The sequence below is a fragment of the Eulemur rufifrons genome, chromosome 15 (genome assembly GCF_041146395.1).
Source record: "Eulemur rufifrons isolate Redbay chromosome 15, OSU_ERuf_1, whole genome shotgun sequence".
Lineage (NCBI taxonomy): Eukaryota > Metazoa > Chordata > Mammalia > Primates > Lemuridae > Eulemur > Eulemur rufifrons.
Genome location: NC_090997.1, coordinates 39,718,640 through 39,739,232, shown reverse-complemented (window position 1 = coordinate 39,739,232; position 20,593 = coordinate 39,718,640). Strand labels below are relative to the sequence as shown.

Sequence of the window (20,593 nt, the reverse complement as noted above, 5' to 3'; positions counted from 1 at the left end):
CATCTTTTCCCTTGCTATACTGTACAAATTTTTCTATTTTTAATCCAAGGGCAAGGCTTTATTTTTACCCTTAATAAATAAATGCTTTGGTTCATTATTTCGGCCCATTGCTTTCCAGAATCTGTAATGAAGTGCGTTTACTTTACCTCCAAGTTTCTGGCAATCTACACATTACCTTTTGTATCCTCCTCCAACTTGCTGGTAAAAATAAACAGATACAACTTTTTAAATTAAAGTTTTAAAGGAACACATACTTTTGTAATCATAGGAAAATGTCCATTTTTTTTTTCAATGTTTATAGAGAAAGGAAAACACAACGACTCTGTTTCTCTGCTTTTGGGGGGTGGAGAACTTTCTGCTGGAAACCACGGGAAGAAATTCTTCTGGGACCATGGGAGGGGAGGCAGGCCAGGGGTGGGGGTTTCTGCGGGGGAATTTGTTAGGTGTTCAGCCTGTCTAAAACCATGGTGAGGGGCAGAAGAGACAGAGTAAGAAACAAGAAGACCTGGCAATGTCGTCTAAAGGAGGCTTCCTCCTGTCAGAGCCCTAATTGTTGCTGTTAATGTTGTTTTTCTTTTTATCTACATAATAATATAAAAACATGGTAAACGAATATTTGCTTTGCAATATCATAGCAAAAAAACTATAACTGTAGCTCAAACTTGGCAATTTTATAACAGACAGGCTCATGCCATCCACACCAAGGAAGAGAGGCAGCAGGAATGACCCTGCCCCACGACACTCTGAGGAAGTGGATCCATACATCAAGACACCTTACTGAGGCAAGAGGGAAGAATGAGGAAAAACATTCCAGAAGTTTTGTCAACATCCAACCATCTTGGTCATAAAGAACTAAATCAAATACAATAAAATTGAAAAGTTGCCATTTCTACAGTAAATATCTCACTTTAATTCAGATTTAATTAACAAGTTAATCTATTATTCTGCAACAAAAATTATTTTGACTAATAAAAAAAGGACATACACAACCTGAAGACAGTGTGATTTTGCTTTATTGAATACTATCCCAAATCCAATATTTACAGATGTAAAATTAAACAGAATTTATAAGACTACTATGTGGAACATTTTAAAAAGTTAATCTGAAACACTCAATGAAAATCATCAATTCATGTGTATTACAATACAATAATTAATTTATAACTTGTCGGCCAATATCTATGATGGTTCATTTCATTAAAAAGTCTATTTTTAAGAAGAGATAAATCTGAGGAAATATTAAAAAATTCAGAAAAATATTTCCATGTCTAGTCACAATCTTCCAGCTTTTCTGTAAAAGAAATTACAGACATTCTCAATTGCATGCATGACTACTTTCTTTAATACTACATTTAACTTTTAGTGTAAAATAACTATTATTGTATTTTCAGTATAGGTTTAAATATTTTTCTTGGGTTTAAAAAGAAATACATAATATTTATTGGTACATATTTACGTATTGGTATATAAATTTAAACACAAATTTAAAACCAGCATCTAAATATTACTTTAAAAATAGCAATGAGGCCTATGGCCACCATTATTACTTTGCTTTTCCATTGTGGCTGGTCCACAGAAGGGAAACACATGGCCAAAAAGGAAAAAAAAAAAAAATGAGGATGTCTTCTAACCAGTTCTAAGTGTGATTTATTGTAGAAGCCGATTGCATTCACAAACATTAAGACATCAGAAATACAGCACCTACACCTGCATGTCTGAGAGAATGCCAGCATCTATAACAATATTCTCAGAATAGAACTACAAAAAAAATGTGGGGATTATGGTAGCACAGAGGCAGATAGGAGGCATTATTTTCTCTATCTGAGCAAATACAAAGTTATCTTTCTCTGGTTTTAGGTGAGCTAGCTTTACTACCCACACACAGTATTCAAGAATTATAGCATTTTTGGTCTTTAAAAAGCATAGGATGTGTTTATTATACAGAGCTTATTCTCTTATTCTTTTGAAAAATTATGGTTCTTCCAAATGTATTATTATTATTTTTTTGGACAACCTAGAGATTAAAATGTAAAGGATCTAATTCTGTCTACTCATTTTGAAACATTTCAAAATCAATGTGCCAGTGATACGAACTTCTATATTAAAACTCTGAAAAAGTAACTTAATTTTTAATGGTATTCATTTTTGTTAGAATAACACTGCTGAAGGGACAGATAAGCATGAGTTAGGAAATCATAATGAATAAACAGCATTTATTATTCACTATTTAAAAAACATTCACTTGCCAAAAAAGGTTCTGGAAATGGTAGTGGTGCTGGGTTTTGAGATTTTTGGCTTCCCTCCTGCCCCCATGTAAAAATTTCCCTTATACACAATAAAGAGATTTTTCTGCTCAACAAATCTATTTTTCAGGTAATATAAAAGCAAATTTCAGAATGTTATGAATTTCCATATAAATAACTGGAGCCCAGATCAGTGGTGCTTGAAGGGCCATTTTTAAATAACAGAAATTACTCCTATTTATTAACAATTCAAACAGGTGAAAAAGTATACAAGAATGGAGGTAGCAGTTGGAATAATGGTGGTGTAAGGTGTAATTTCAATCTAAATCATGGTAGAAAGCATCTTTATCAAGTGATTATTCACTGTTAACATATGCATGCATCTGTTTTCTAAAAATCACATCATACATATGGTTGATATGCTTCTACTAAATGTAATTATACTACTATAAATTTGAGGTTTTTTTCCTGAAGTGTACACATTTTGTTCTGAGAATTGCCTTTTACTAAAATATAACACACTGATGACTGCTGTTCCTCGGCTAACAGTATATTAATATCAGGTGCACATACTAGCTTTCTCAAAATGCAGGGCATACCTACCTTTGTGGTTAATAGTTGATCATTTTTCGAAGGGCATCATAGCACTTCCATTTGTCTGGAATGTAGAATGGCTCAAAAATGTGAGGAAATGGTGTGTCATAGCCACATACTCTTGATATAGGAGCCTCTAGGTTCAAGAAACATTCTTCCTACAGAGAAGAATTAAGATGGCTAACTCCAAGAATTTATTTTATTCATGGAAATGAAACACTGCAAGTTAAAATAACTCACTCACTTAAAGTACAATTGCACCCAAGGATATTAAACATATTTAAGTATATTGTGATATGAAAAGAACAGGTAATAAATAAAATGTTAACGTGATCTCAACTTTACTTATAATGTACTTTTATGTGCATTTATGCCTGTATACATATCTATTGTCTAAGCCAAACTGGAATCATACCAAACATGCTGTTCTGTGAATATAGGCATAATAAAAGTGCAACAAAATGTTCATAGTAGTTACCTCTGAGGTTTGAAATTGGTATAGCTTTCCTCTTGTTTCCTGTATTTTTTAAATTTTATACAATGAACATGGGTTGCTTTCATAACAGATGTTTGTAATTCCACTATACTGTAGCCAGACTGAACTGCGATCAGTTACTTGACCGTGTCCCTGTCTCTCTTGCAGCCAAATTTTGTAGATGCTGTTGGTCCCCTGACCATTCATACCCCAAGCCTACTGCTCTTTGCCTGACAGGATATGTGTACACCTCTCAGGTATCACCTTAGGAGGCATCTCCGCTAGGCAGCCATCATTGACAGTACTTCCCCAATCCTGTATGACAGATGAGGGATGGGCTTCTGCCCTGATCTCCCAGAGCATGAACTCAGTACCATCCATTGTAGGTGTCCAATTATCTGTCTCTCCTGAGAGACCATGAACACCATGAGGCCAGAGATCTGGTTCAAACATGTAAAATCTCAACCCCAGTAGAACACTGTAGAAAATTATCTTCAGAAAAAAATATTATTCAAACAAACAATTCAGATTTGAAAATAAAAATTTTATATAGTTTAAAAAATCTGAAAAGAGAGATACATAATTAAACTATTCTAACAAAAATAATATTAATTTTACCACTCACAGCTATTACCTGGAATAAAACTTTTGGTTTGTATTCAAATATTTACACATTGCCTTGCTTCACAAAGGATTTGAGGAGAGCCCAAATTTTCTTACATATTGTGTTCTAACTGTATTTTTAAATTTTCATTTGAGCAGAAATTTTTATATGAAAGAATCCTGACATCTCATGTTCAATCACTACCCCCTGTGTATATTTCTTTCAGTGACAAGTGTATCAGGGCAGGGAGGAAATGCAAACAGGACAAATTGGCTCTAAAGAAAACCTCCTGAACATTTACAGACCTCTCTTTGGCCTCAATAACCACCGCAACTTACAATATCAAACACCAGGTAAGTGTTGGTATTTCCTAGCAACAGGAAATCTCCATGAACAACTTTAGAACTTTTAATACATACAGTTTACAGAGTTACCTAAGAGATTCACTATTAATAAGATGAAAAGAGATGACAAACTGGGTGAATTGTTTCTTGATTGCAACAAGTAATTTTAAAGGGCTTTAAATTGTCAGTTTGGGATTAACTCAGTTTTATTACTTTAGCTGACACGGGCTGTTTTTCCATCTTCCCTGAATACTGAACTCTTTGTAAACAAACTAGCCATGGGAAATCTAAGGCAAAATATTTCACTAAATGTCTCTGATTTTACACCTGTTATAAAATACTATTCTTTCAAACTAGTAATTTGGAAAACTGGCCCTCCACAAAATGATCTGTCAGTGTTTGTTAAAATCACTCCTTTTAGCATAATGACTAACATCATCAAACTAAATTTTTTTCAAATAGCAATGTTCCTAACTCCTCAAGAATGTGAGCCTCACTCTTTCCAAGAATACATCTATATGTTTGCACGAGCACAGGAAAACATCTGCTTCAGGGCACACACACAGGAACTGTAAACAGTGGTTACCCTTTGAGGCTAGGAATGGCAAGGAGGTGAGAAAAGACTGCACTTTGTACTTTATATGTATCATCTGATTATGAGACAGTATTAATTTTGTAATCAAATGACAGTGAAATAAAAAAAGAGTAAAGTGAAGAATCATTTTCTTATATGAATAAAAGTTCCTATTTTATGTTACATAAACTTGTGATTTTTACATGTAGGCTTTCCTTAATTTGGAAACAATTACTGTAAATTATGTAGAATTAAATGATTAAGGATATACTCTGACTGATTGAAACAGATTGAAATTCCAACTCTTTGCTAGTCAAAGTATATTAAAGAGCCTACGTTATTTCTTCCATGGACTTTGGTTAAACCTTCTCTTAAAGCAACTAGAAATAAGATGTTTGGGTCCATCAAGCAGCTTACACTTACTTCCCCCCGAACTGGCTCACATACAAATGATTTACGTGTGGGTATATGTTTCTTTGAGCAACAATCAAAACAGGGCACCCTTGTTCAGCCTGTTTTTTCATGCAGAAGCTGCACGCGTATATACACACAATACAGAGAGAGAGAGGGAGACAGAAAGAAATACTTGAATCCCACTGGCAGATTTGTAGATTAATGTACAAAATTAATCCTTTACAAAGTATCTCTTTCCATTATAAACACAGGACACTGTAACTGTAGTAACCATGTACCCTGAATTTTCAAGACAATCCAGATTAATCATATTCTTCTGTTCCACTGGCAGCCTTAAGTACACTCATATCTGAAAAACTCATGTTTGATGACTTTTGATTCAGAAATAATAAGCCACACAACATTAGGAATTAAATAATGGCCTAACTCACAGGGTTGTTGGGAGAATTACATGTAGTATCTAGAATATGGGCTAGAGATAGGGAGTGTCAGTTTATGGTCTTTCTCCCTGGAAAGCTGCGTATGTGGACTGGCTCAATCCACACAGAACAATGACAGATGTGACTATCAGGTTCCAAAGCAGATCACGGTATAACATGTAACCAGGGGCAACAGTCACCAAGAGAGACCTTTCTCCAGCTATCTGGGGTCTAAAGTTTCACCCAGGATCCAGTGAGAAAGACTGAAAGTGAACCCCAAAACAACCATGTAGTACAACCTACACATATTCTGTTGTGGTATGTGCAATCACATAAATAATTGGGTGCTTAAGAAAGACAGACATTCCTTCCAAAAGATTCATGTGAAATTCTAGAATTTACTTCTAAATATGGTATTTGAATTTACTTCTGAATATGCCTTTTTGCAACTGTGAGAATTTCATTCTGAAATATGTTAATAATAAGAATAATGCCCAGTATTTATAATGTACCAGGCATGGTGCTAAATGAGTTATATTTTAATCTCATTTAATAATTTTAACAAGTCTATGTGGTAGGTATTAGATCCATTTTGCTGGTAAGGAAAGTGAGATGGAGGAACTCGCCCACAGCCAAATAGATGAATATCTAGCCAAAAAAGATTCAAGCCTGGCTACAAAGACCATGTTCTTAGTCATTCTTCAGCAAATTTTGAGGCACTACTATTGAGAATAGCAATAACAAGGGAAAAAAATGAAACCGGAATAAAAAAGAATGGTAGAATGGAAGGCAGGCTAGGATTATCAAGGTTTTACAACGCGGCCTTGAGAGGCAGATGGGTTAAGTTCAGTCTTAAAAGCCTGTTCCACACGTATTAAGAAGGGTGGAGGCCAAGATATGCAAAGAAGCTGAAAGTACAAACTTAATCATGACGGTAATACACAGATGGTCCCGGGTATCGGGAACCTCCTAAACTATACTAAATGATTCCAATGAGCATAACTCAAATTGTTTACATATTAGCCATCTGGATTGCTATGTGTATTATAATCAGAAGAGGAAGCAAACAACATGAAATAATAATTCCAAATCACTAAAATCATACACTGGCAAAATAAATTATCGTTTGCCTATTTTCTGCAACAAAACAAACCTTTTTTTGTCCTGCTTTGTTTTTGGAAAACAAAGTATCTTACTGAAATCAGGGAAGACAGAGAACCTTTAAGTTTTCTAGTAGATAAGAGAGGGTATATAGAAATTAATGCAATAGGATCCACTCTAGTTTTAAGATAAAATATTATTGAGAGGTTTTTAAATATTAAGCGTACTGCTTTTATTTTTATGTTTTGATGAATGTAATATATGTTATATATTATATATGCACAAATGCATATATATTCGGGCTTTCATGGGATCCCTCAAGATCTCTCAATATTTAATCCTATTTCCCCATTTAAGTTTTAAGTACATAGACCCCTAATTCTCCTGTCAGTGTCACTGGAGATAGATCACTGAAATCTCTGTCTCAAGCATTCCACACTGTGGCTTCAGTCACCCTCAGCAAATCCTTTTGTTGTTTTTATGGCAAGGCTGCATAATATAATTCATACAGCATGGAATTTGGAATTCTATCTGAAGGAATTTTTGTTCTGCTACGATTTAACCTTTTAGAACCTCTATTTGCTATACATCAAAACAGAAGTATTAAAAATTCTGCATTATTGTATTTTCCTATTGTTTTATAAATCTATTGTTATGTTGCCTGTTTGCCTCTTTGGATCATGCGGTAGCATATGAGAAGTACCTGGTTTCATGCCTGACATGTCATAGCACTCAATAATTGCTAGGTTTTTGTTTTCTTTTGAAGGTTTTCCAAGTTAAAGGAATCCCTAATTTATAAAAAAAAAAAAAAAAAAAAAAAACCTACAAGGTATTTGAAATAACAGATCAAATCATCATTGAAGACATAATTCGGGCACACAGAATAGTCACATCTGAGAAGTAGCAACCTTATAACACAATCTCTAAACAACTACCATTTACTGAACACTTCCTAACCCTTAAAAAGTGTAGGAAAATACCAAAGATACATTAAGGGCTGTTTGAAGGAGGAGGCTGCTGCTCTCTCAGGCAAGGAAAGGCGGTGTCAGACGCTGCCCCCTGGTGGGGAACAAGGAGCCTGGACACTAATTGTTGATTGCTGAGGCTGGAATGAGAAGTCAAGAGCTCTGCCAATGGTTACACTCTCCCGCGCCCCCACAAAAGAGCATATTTTCCAAGCAGAGATATTATAGAAAGGTGGCCTGTCAGTCAGCTTCCAAAAATTTACGAGTAAAAGAGCCGAATAAATAATTGGATGTAATCAATATATCCTTTGAAAAATAGAGTCAAGAATAAAGACCATCCAACATTATTTGGTATGTTTTTAAAGCAATCATTTACGTTTTGTTTTTTTGATGAAAGACAATTCCAGTCTCAGATTTCTTATTAAGAACAATTTTGGAATAATTTTTACTCAGTTCTTTAAATGACAGAAAGTTGGATACAGCCCATTGTGCAAGACTATATACCATCTTGAGTTGGAAAGCTATGAAGAAAGTTTCAAAGTGAGATGAAAAAACTAAAGGTCTTTCGTAAATGTTTCTACTTTCTTATAGCTGGTATAGGTTGAAAAATTCCTTTCTTTTCCTGAGAAAACTACTAACTAATTTTTCTAAAAATTTAATGGAAAGTCAGAAAAATAGGACACTGTAATAAGGAATATATCACAAGTCAAAATAGGCAAATGTTGTCTGTAGGATTATCTATGTAAATTAGGATTTTATGTTCCTGCCTGGAATAATGAGGAACATGACTTTACCTCTTGATTTCAAAGTAATAACTCAAAAAGCTGACTTTTAAATGACTTTGTAAACAACAAGGTTCAGGTTATATCATATAATTATCAACATTATGCCACTATCACACACATAATCTATGATAATATATTTTATTTTGGTGGAGGAGTAGGTTAAATTATAAATGTAATGAGCACTGAAAAAGACACATAGATCACAGAGTTATCATTTCTTCTCTAGGAGAAACCATTAAGAAATAGCTTTAAATGAGTTGTGAATGTGCTTGGTTTTAAACCTAATTCCTAATACCATTTAGTCCTTGTTAGTTATTAAACTAATAAAACAGCAGAGACGTTGCTGCTAAATGCAATTAGTGTATAGAAGTCATAATTAGCAGTGTAAGAGTTAAACTCTAAAAACGAGAAAAACTAAAAAACTAGTATTCCAAAATGATGTATATTTGATAGCTTTAAAGTCTGTGAACTCAGAGACTTCTATTAGTCCTAGTTATGTAAGGCTACATATCACCCAGCTTCTAAATATAATCACAGAATATTTGTTTTAAATTTGTTTTAAATCTGCCATGAAAACTCGCCCATAGTCAAAACATGAATTTTAGCAGATGAGAAAAAATGATTCTGGTGTCTTGAATCACACTTTCTCAGCAAATGAGTCATAGAAACCTGTGAAGGCAGTATGCCAACAACTCCACATTAATTTCATTACCAAATTAAATAAATACAACTTTACTAATGTAAAATATTATTTTTATTTCAGCTAATGTTTTAAACACTTATCATGTTTTTAAAACAGAGTTTAAGACATATATTAGTGTGTACCAATTTTCCATAGAACGTGAATCTATGAAATTAATTCTTCAGAAAGCAGAGTCCCTAATCTACCCCCAAACTAATAGGATACCCCCCAAATGTTAGAACTATGCTTATTTTATTTTGCTAAGGCCATACACATGAGATGCATATAACAAACATTTGTTGATCTAAGGTTTCTCACTTTTAAAACACAGTTGAACAAATAACTAAATAAGACAGTATATGAATAATACAATTTCAACCAGATCTGATATAACACCTAAAACATTATTATCAAGACCAATTATTTCTGCAAAACTTCTAGGTAAAATCATAATCTTGACTAAATTAAAACTTAAGATCTCTATCACTTAACTTCACTGAAACATCTTCCATGTCTGCTGACCAAAAAAAATTCTTCCCCTTTAATGCAAATTACTGGTAATTTGGTACATTTTTTTTCCTAAGATTTCTTTCAGCTAGTTAAAGAATGAAACTGAATCCTAAATTGGGATTTTTATTTAAATTCAGATTCCATTTTTAAAATGGAAGCTTATTTTTTGAAGTTAGAAAGAAATGCTATTTCTGATCTAAACGAGTTTCCCTGGATACAGTCTAGCTACTTAAAACAAAATTGAAGAATGGTATTAAAATATGCATAGAAATGATTCATGGTTCATATTCAATAGTCGCGTCAGAATGAAAACATATGTTAATATAAAATTGTCTATGAATCTTGATATATTACCTGTAGGAATGGAAGTGGAATAAATTTTAAAATCAAAATTTAACATTAAATCAATAACGTGTGTATTAATTTAGAGATTATTATAACAGTCATATAATAGAGATTGCTATTGTTTTCTCAAAACCATGGATTTTTGAATTTGGCTATTTTAAAATCAGAAATAAGTGAAAGCAAGGAAGTGACACCTCATTTTGGTAATTTATAATCTTATCTAAAATCACTTTTTAAAAAAGCACACCATGTTTATTATGGTCCAGGGACCACCCTGAAATTTAAAACACGAAGTCATTTCAACTTTCATAAAACCTAAACTAGCAATCACAAAACAAAGAACTAGTACGTCATCTAAACCACTTTGGTTTTGCAGGTAAAACGTGTAAAGGCTCAATTCTGCTTTCGAACTTTCCCCGGGACACAGTTTTGAACTATGAACCAAGTCCCCCCCACCATTTTCACCTGCAGAGCACTGGGAGAAACAACGGCTAAAAAGAAAATTTTTTCATTAAAGCTCCCTGCAACACATTCTGTTTATTTGCTAAAGTCAGCCTCTAAAGATGTTTCGGGGCTTTAAAAGTTCAAAGTCCAAAGTTTAAATTCTTATGAGATATCCTATGTGCAAGTTTTGACCTTTAAAATGTACTGGGCTACAATGCTTTTGCTAAAACACTTTACATTCAATAAAAGAGGAAAAAGGCAATGCTCTTAAATTTCCACAGACGCTGAGGCTTCTCAAATTTTATAGTTCAAATTCTTCCTATAGAAGAAAGCATTGACGGCAACAACGTTTGAAAGTGGAATTTCCTTAGAATGTGGAAGCATAATGACAAACATAAGCGACTTCCAGCACTGGGTCATCTCATGAACAAATCGCTCTCTGTAAGGTAGGATTTCTGGTTTGCTTGGCACCAAGAAATTTAAAACACTCCTAAAAAGCAACTTTTGATGATTCTACAAAGCATTTGATTTTTCTGCTTGTTTTTCCACAAAATTCTTCGTGTAGCAGTCTGACACCACCAAACGGTGTTCCGGAGGCAGAAATCAATCCTGGCTAAAGCAACCTGACGATTCCTTTCTTTCATGACAGAGAAAATATATTCTTTTAGAATTTGAGGGGTTGAAACCTTGCTAAGAAGATTTCTATTAGGACTTGTCTCTGTCCCAATTTTGCAACCCATTTTTAAGTTTCAAGACTAATTACAAACTGAAACTACTAGAATAGAATGATTTCTCCCCATCTGGCACTATCTCTCTAAAAAGTTTGAGAAGCTAGATTTTTTTTAAATGGCTAAAATATCTGCTATTTTATAAATTGTAATCTTTTGACAAAAGATTTTTTTAATTGTACTGCTTTATTCCTTCTCTTTAAATATGTTAAATTTTTACCTTTTAGATTATGTTAAAAGAATGCCAAAACAACTTGTTAAATGTAAAAAAGGCAAGAAAAGGGGAAAAATCCGCTATATTTTGATTTGCATAATGCCAAAAGAGATATGCCATGTTTTTACTGAAATTAAACATACTTTTTTAAAAACTTAATCTCGGATGCCATAGCAACACAGCCTTTAAAGCTTGGCTTTGTTGAATGAATAAATCAGACCAAGTTACACTTTTCATTAGTTTAATTCCAGTCACTAGATCACTGCAATTTTACTAATAAAGCACAGCAGAAATAAATGTTTTATCCTATCATCAATTATTTGGAAAATGTAGTCAAAAACTTGTTAATTAAACCCCATTAGTAGGTTTAATTTTGTATTCCCAAAGTTTAATAATTGAACAAATTAGCACAGCGAATACATTTCTAGCAGGAATATCTGATCTAAGAAAAGGGTTGTAAGTGCTCCATTATTTATATGCAGATGACTTTTGCTAGCATGGTGAGTTCAAACTATTCATTAAAACAAATCTAGCAATTAAAATAAAATGCAGAATCCAAAATGTACTTTCCTTTCTATCTATGTTTCTACCTTTAAATTTGGTTAATATTTCTTATAAAAAAGTTTTCCAGGTTGAATGTCTATTAATTTGCATTTACACATTTTCATGTTAGAATTTTAAGAATCAGGAGATATTTCAGAATTAGGTGGAAAATACACATACCTCCTTTTTTTTTTCTTGCAACTGGGTAAATGGTATGCTGATAAGATGAACTCAATTCTGCACATATTTTCACAGAGTCTGTATTCTATTCTCAGTACAAACAAATTTCTAATAAATTTGATAAAACTGTAGATCCATTAATGAAGGGGTGGTGAGTGACTAGGATCTGCTTCTGGATACTTTTATAGTTAAGTGTAAAAATATAAAATTAGAAATTCCCAAGGATACTGTTTAATAATAACTTTAGGTCAGCTAAATTTATACAGTTCATATAAAAGGCTAATAATCACATATTTTATTCAGATGGTCCAGAGCATTTACTTAACATTTTTTATCTACCTACTTGGGGCTGAACTACATAAATTCAATCAGGTCCCTCAATTAGGAATCGGAGGCTAAGACACAGCACTGACTTCACCACAGAGATCCCAGGAGTTTACGTATATATCATAGACCAAAGACAATAGCGTACATAAGAACCCACAGACACACGAAATCCTGTACATAATCAACACGTCCTGGCAGATATCCAGAGAAACAACATGGAGGCCTATAGAAAAAGAAACGTCGTTGCCCATATGCCTATCAGTTCAAAAAAAGGAATGTGTGCAGAGAACAAAAAACCCAGATATTTAGTAACCCAGACTAAATAGTAACCACATACATATTCTTATTTAATATTCAAGTTTAATTATTTACATAATCTCCTTTAATCCTTTCAATAACTCTACATGGTCAGGACAAGTAAGAAACTGAGGCTGGGAGAGGTTAAGTGAGGTGACCGATGTCACACCAGTGTACACGGTTTGTTGGTACGTGCACCAACTCTCCCAGTCAATCTTAGGTACACTGCAAAATACTTTGGATTTCAGCGTTCAAAAGAGTCTTGCTTGGATACAAGGTAAATTCTGTACTTAATGCTACTATTGTACCTGTGAAAGAGAAACTGGTGGAACTATCTGCTTATGTCAAGTCTAATCAAGATTTTTTTTTAACTTTTATAAAAAGCTTAGCAATTTAGTGCCTTGGGGGAGGGGGCAGTCACTGGGGAATACGTGGGTCTCTTTAATCAGAGTTACAGTAGTGTAAGTTCGAATTTATGTACTTTGGCTTTTTAAAAAAAATACTTGCTGAAGATGTACAAATGAGAAGAAGGTTGTACATGAGTTGAACTTGTTTCTAGCTAATTCCTAACAGCTTGACTGCGTGCAGGGCATGAGCTGCCACCATGAGTTCTAAAGTTGATTTTGAATTCTGATTTGAAATTTCATATTCAACCTATGGTAGGCTGTAAGTTTGGAGGGTTTTTTTTTTTTTTTACTATAAGAGTAAAAAAAAATCACTGAAGTGCTTCATCAAGAAATTAGACTTGTTTCCTCACATTTATTTCCTTATTTATGATATAATCTACATAAATTTAGGTAAACAAGTAATTTGATAAAAATGTGACTTTTTGATTAGAAAAATATTTTAAATAAACATAGTTTGCAAGTTTTATCCTAGTCTTAACTTAATCTGGAATATGAAATTTAATCTTCTCATAACAGTAAATATTTTATAGCTGTTTTCCACAGTTGACTCACTTTGTAGAACTCCAATACTATAGAACAAAATTTCTAGAGTATTTAAAGAAATATCTCTTGAGAATAAAATTAAAATTTCTTTTTGCAATTAAAACAACAGACGACAGAGCAGGCCACTGCAATTAAATTAATCTAAACTAAAATGTAAATACAAGTGTGGTACAGGGTCTCACCGTCTCAGACCACACTCTGCAGCTTCAATTAGTGGTTACTGGCACAGCCCCCGACACTGGCACTGGGGTGTTTATTAAAGAGCTATGGGCTCTAACTGGAAGTAGAAAGCTAGATGCTCACACATAACTGCCATCAAGCAGACAGGGACACATGCAGATGGATCAAACCCCGTGCACGGAAACAGACAGGTCCCACTCGTCTGGGACAAGCATTTCAGCCATCCCTGGGAAAGTATCACTTTAAAAGCTCGATTAAAAAATTATATATGTATATGATATATCTGGGTTTACAATGCATTAGAATTTCATCATTTTCAATTCCCAGTCCACCAAATGAGCATGCTTGCATTTAACAAATCACCAACCCACAAGGATTTTCCTTTGGTTTCCTCCAATGCTAATTATGTAGCAAATCTAATTAAGTTCATATGATTCACTTCAGCAGTAGGTGCTTCAGTTACTTCGTAACTGCCAAAAGGGATGCGAAGTGTCTATTCTCCCTCCAATACAATCACGCTGCGTGCCAAACTGATAACCGTTAAACACAGCTGCGCAGCAAATGTGCAGTCTTGGTCCCGTAAATACAGTGTTCACACATCAACCTGTGCTGTGAGCAACGTGGAATTCAGAACTACCGACTGCAGGTTTGTTATTGTTATATGAGTATTATATATGAGTATTAAGTCATTTGTTTCATCCAGCACAGCTTGAGCAGATTTCTAGACGCCATGAGAGTTCCCTTCATGTAAGAACATACACTAAAACTCTCAAAACCTCAACTATTGATAAACATATTCAGTCAGCCTCTTGGTGAAGTGGTTAGTTTTCAAGCTCTATAGCTCACATGAATAAGAGTAAAGGTTACTTTGTGTTTTTGAGAATATATTTATGGAATAAGTAACATACGGTATAATCTCATTCTTGAAAATTATAATACTATCTTTATAATAAATGCTTTTCCTTTAATTACAGTAGGTAAGAGTTAAAAACAAATCTATGGGCAAATCTAAGCTACAGAAATTAAACTCTTTTTTTATTTCAGTAACTCAAATAATTTCCATGAAAGGAAATCCTTTTCAGAGGGGCTCTCCCAACTGGGTGGGTTGCCGGATGCTTAAGGCCATGACCGCATTCCCTCCAGAGGCTGTTAGATCACTATGGCAACTACCCTTTCCCTATCAATAAGCAAGAGCTACAGAGACTAATATTCTGAAAAAAACTATTTCTATTTCCTTTTCTGTGGCAATAACAATATGACCTAGTTTCAAACTGAAATATACCTCTCTTTTAGTTCAAAACACACAATATCTTTGCTGACTGAATTATTTTATTAGAATTCAGCTTTGTAAATAAATGCAAAGACAGTGAAATCAGCCTTTGTAATCCAGTTTCAAAACAAGGTAAAATACGTGACGTAAGTAATCTAAGTATGTTACAGCTGGAGTGGGTTATGTGCATGTCCAGGCAGAAGAAAAACAGGTCTTTAGAGAGCAAATGACAGATCAGAAGCAAAACTGTCAGCAAGGAAACCACATATGTTTCCACATAGGTCTTGGAGTTTCAAAAAAAAAAAAAACATTTCAATAGCTCTATGTCTTATCTGTAGTTGTTTCTAGATATCTAATTACTACTGTGCAAGGTAATAAATAAATTGACATTTTCCAAATTAAATACATTTTCCTATTTAGGGAGGTAAGTATTTGCCAGCTTTGTCTTCAGTGGCTCAGGCAGCAACAGCTAAATCTCTAACTGGTGTGTCATCTTAGGTGTGCAAAACCAACAATGCAAAGTATCGTATACACTGATTTACACAGCCCATGATATTAGAGGTACCATGCCTGACACAGAGTTGGCATCAATAAATATTTGCGAATGCATGATTGAATGTATAAGTTAAACAAATAATTCCAGTTTATACTTATATTCTGGTTCACCCTGGGGCATTAATGAGCTTAGTCACTGAGGAAGCCAAAAAAAAAAATCAGCAAGACAGGAAGTAGGGTGTGGATATTTTTACTCCATAGCAATTCCTGAACGCTCTCTTACTCATCCACCAGATGCTACACTACTGCCATTGTGATCATGTCCCTCCCCTAATTAAAAGGATTTCCCAGCTCCCCAAAGCTTATTCTTTATTCAGCGGTCCCCAACGTTTTTGGCACCAGGGACCACTGTCATGCAAGACAATTTTTCCATGGAGCAGGGGGTGGGGGGAGGTGGGTGGGCAGGGGGTGGTTTCAGGATGATTTAAGTGCATTACACTTATTGTGCACTTTATTTCTATTATTATTACCTTGTAATATATAATGAAATAATTATACAACTCACCATCGGTTGGGGACCCGAAAGTATCCCTATTTCCCCCACAAAGGCCAGTACAGACATACTCATGCCTACCTTCATTCCAAAGCTTTTTTTATAAGACTACCTTTCCACAGCCTCTCTCTTATCAAACTCTTGTTTTCCTATACTCTGCTATCTTCACATAGTCCATCTGTCAAATTCAGCTCAAATGCCCTTCTCCAAGAAGTCTTCAGGACCTTGGTATTGATCTTTTAAAAATGCATTCCTTTTTTCAATCATTTCTGAACCAAATATTTGAAAGCCCACTATGTCCCTACCCTCACAGAGTTTTATGTTCTAATGGGGGGGGGATATATTTGAGGAGGGCTACAAAAGGAAGTAAGCAGGGGTCTGTGATAGAGAGTATCAGGGAGCTCTGAGTGGTACAGTGTGCTCAGGGGAGGACTTTCTAAGGAGCTGTCCTTTGAGAAGGAGGAGGAACCAGCGCTGCAAAGAACCTGGGAGGGGCATTCCTGACAGGTCACACAACAAATGCAAAAGCACAGAGGCAGAAAGAGCCTGGTGAAATCCAGTGATGGAAAGGAGGGGAGGCCCATGGAACAGCAGCCTAGGGAGGAGGAGGAGGGTGCACACCCAAGGAGGGACATGGGGCAGTGAGAAGAAGGGGACAACCAGATGGCCAGTGGACCAGCCCTGGCAGGAAGAGAGTGACAGATGGTTTTGATATTTTACATAGCTCTACTTTATAGAATCTGTACAAGAGTAGCTGTCGATCTTTATAAGATTCTCCAGGTAAACTTTCAGGGTTCTGATAGGAAATCCAGAAATATCATTAGAGATGCAAAATACAGTTGCTGACAATCTGAGTCAGACACAATATAGTGATGAGAGTAGGAAGTTAAAGTATACAATCAATATGAGCAGATCATATGTTTTTGTAATTTGGGGGAAATTATTTTATTCAGTAAAAAGCTTTTTAAGGATCAACACTAAAATATCCACTTCGGAGAAAGTTGGAAAAATAAAAATAGGGGATTAGAATTGAAAGTACTTCCCTATAGCTTACAGCTAACTGGAATCCTTTCTTGGTGAGTATTCAAATATCTTTTCTCTTCCCGTAATCTAATATGTTATTACCATATACAGTACCTTAATGATAATATCAATTTCCCATTTACACTACTGGTTTCCACTCCCTATCTCTTATATCTCTCAGTGTTGGGTTTTTTTCTTACGATTATGTATTGTAAAGAAAAAAGCTAAAAATTGAGTAACCTAGCAATGTGCACAAAGATCATATTTTTATAAATGTTGTCTATTGTTCCTTTGGCAAGGAGGAGGAATCTACAGTGGATAGATTTTCATATGCTCTATCTAGGGGCACTAAAGGGAAACCTTTGTCCCTCATTGACATTCTCTCTGTGTTTTCAGACACCAAAACTAATTATAATATAGCAAATTCTAAGCTAGTACCATAATAATATTGCTACCTAGCAACTTGGAGTGATTGTGAAGTAATCTAAAAATGAAAGCAAAATATAATTTGAAAGTTTTCTATGTACCCAATTACACAAAGTTCAGAGGAGTACATTTGTTTTTCCTTAGTATGTATTTGAATTATGATTTATAAAATTTGTTTAAAAATTCTATTATTTGGTTTTTAGGTATGCATTGATTTCTTAAAAAGTTTAAGTTAATTCCAATTAGTTATCTTCTTATGTTGTGAAGAAATGTTCCCTTTATGAAAAATCAAAGAATGACAAAACATCCCAACTTCTTTGGGTTTAGGGCTAAAACTGTACTAGGAAGTAGAAGGCTTGGGTCCTTGTCCTGAATCTGTTATCAGTTAGGCAAGTGACAAGACAGCATGGCTCTCTCTTTTCTACTCAATCATCTACACTGCCAGTATACACTGATCAGCATGATAATGAAGGAAATCAAACTCCAGTAGCTGAAAGATTAAATGTGCTACCTGAATTCCTTTAATAGAAGTTATCCTAGCATACAATATCTGGCACACAGCAGGTACTCAGCAAATAAAAGTTTACCTGAAAAAATTCTAGTTTTCAGTTATCTTTACATCTCTCAGGCTGGGAGAATGACAAGGCTTGAGAGTCTCTAGTGCTTCAATACTGATATCAGAATGCAACATATTCTTAGCAAAAAGAACTTCAGCCCTGAATTCTTGACAAAGCTTAGACTCAGAAGGTTGTCAGATGACCATTTTAACACAAAAATGGCAAAAAAATGTGGATGGCCAAAGAGTCAAAACAGGGAAGGAAGAGAGGAAGCGAGGGAGGGAGGGAGGAAGGAAGGAAGGGACCAAAAGAAACTCCAAGGACCTTAAGAAGTCATGAAATGCTTTTTTAAAGGTATTATTCCCAATAAATAATGAAGGGAGCTAACTTTAAAGTAATGAAATCACAAAGCACATATAAGCTGGCCATATTGGTGAAAATAATTTTAGCACCATAAACAAATTGGTAGGGAAAGATATCCCCAAAGGAAAGTGTCAGAATTTCTTGGATTGGAGATACAGAGAGGATGGGGAAAACACTATTTTTTTCATAATAAAAACCCAGAAAGTTTGACAAAAATCTTCTTCCATGGCGAAATGCAAAAGATAATTTCTGGGAAAAAAGGTAGGAATCATCTCCCCACAGGAAAATCAGAACCTCTAGGAAATAGTAATGTAATAGATTTAGTAAAAATAGGCACAGGAAAGACTGGAAGCCAGTATTTGCAAACCACACATCTGACAAAGATCTTATATCACAGAATATGTAAACAATTCTCAAAACTCAACAGTAAAGAGAGAAACAATCCAATTAGAAAATGGTGCTGGGCTTGGTGCTTCACACCTGTAATCCTACCACTCTGGAGGCTGAAGAGGGAGGATTGCTTGAGGTCAGGAGTTCGAGACCAGCTTGAGCAAGAGTGAGACCCCCGTCTCTACAAAATATAGAAAAATAGCTGGGTGTGGTAGCACACACCTTTAGTCGCAGCTACTTGGGAGGATTGCTTGAGCCCAGGAGTTTGAGGTCGCAGTGAGCTATGATGACACCACTGCACCCTAGCCTAGGCTACAGAGTATGACTCTGTCTCAAAAAAAAAAAAGAAAAAAAGAAAAAAGAAATGGCCAAGAGATAAGAACAGACATTTCATCAAAGAGGAGATACAGATGGCAAAAAAGTACATGAAAAGATGTTCAACACCATTACTTATTAGGGAAATGAAAATTAAAATCACAATGAGATGTCATTACATAACTATTAGAGCAGAAAAATAAAAATAGTGATAACACTAACCAGTGGTGAGGGTGTGGAGATACTAGATTTCCCATACATTGGTGATAGGAATGTTAAATGTTATGGCCACTCTGGCAAACAGTTTGGCAATTTCTTATAAAACTAAACATGCATATTCCATATGACCTAGCAACCACACTCTTGGGCATTTATCCCCAAGAAATAAAAACTTATATCCACATAACAATGTATGTACAGATATTCACAACAGCTTTTTCATAATAGCAAAAACTGAAAACAACCCCAAAGCCCTTCAATAGGTAAATGGCTAAAAAACTATAGTATATCCATACCCTGAAAAATTAATCAGCGATAAAAAAGAACGAAAACCTGGATGGAGTTCAAGGGCATTATGCTCAGTGAAAAAAGTTAGGCTAAATAACAGTCAATCAGAATACCAAATTAAAGACTCAATACCCTTCAAAATAGCAACAAAGAAAATAAAATATCTAGGTATATACCTAACTAAAGAGGTAAAGGACCTCTATAAGGAAAACTATGAAACACTGAGAAAAGAAATATCAGAACTTGCAAATAGATGGAAAAATATACCATGCTCGTGGATCGGAAGAATCAACATTGTTAAAATGTCTATACTACCCAAAGTGATCTACAGATTCAATGCAATCCCTATTAAATTACCAACATCATTCTTCACAGATGTAGAGAAAATAATTATACACTTTGTATGGAACCAGAGAAGACCCCGTATAGCAAAAGCAATTTTAAACAACAAAAACAAAATGGGAGGTATTAATTTGCCAGACTTCGAACTATACTACAAGGCCGTGGTTCTTAAAACAGCCTGGTACTGGCACAAGTACAGGGACACAGACCAGTGGAACACAACAGCAAATCCAAATATAGAACCATCCTCATATAGTCACCTAATTTTTGACAAAGCAGGAAAGAATATACTCTGGGGACAAGAATCCCTATTCAATAAATGGTGCTGGGAGAATTGGTTAGCCACTTGTAGAAGACTGAAACAGGACCCACAGCTTTCACCTCTCACAAAAATCAAATCACGGTGGATAACAGACTTAAACCTTAGGCGTGGT

At 34.8% G+C, this 20,593-nt stretch overlaps 1 protein-coding gene across 2 annotated transcripts in view; it reads right to left on the bottom strand.

The window, feature by feature from the left end:
* Positions 1 to 20,593, bottom strand: part of BCKDHB (branched chain keto acid dehydrogenase E1 subunit beta) — a 280,099-nt gene that overhangs the window by 61,842 nt on the left and 197,664 nt on the right. Inside the window, exon 10 of one of the 2 annotated variants that reach the window (XM_069487678.1) lies at positions 2,847 to 2,995. The exons of the other annotated variant lie outside the window; for it this stretch is intronic. Coding sequence (XP_069343779.1) covers positions 2,855 to 2,995 — 141 coding nt within the window. The 3' untranslated portion in view covers positions 2,847 to 2,854. Of the gene's footprint in view, positions 1 to 2,846; positions 2,996 to 20,593 lie in introns of those variants that run through there. 2 annotated transcript variants of the gene reach the window in all.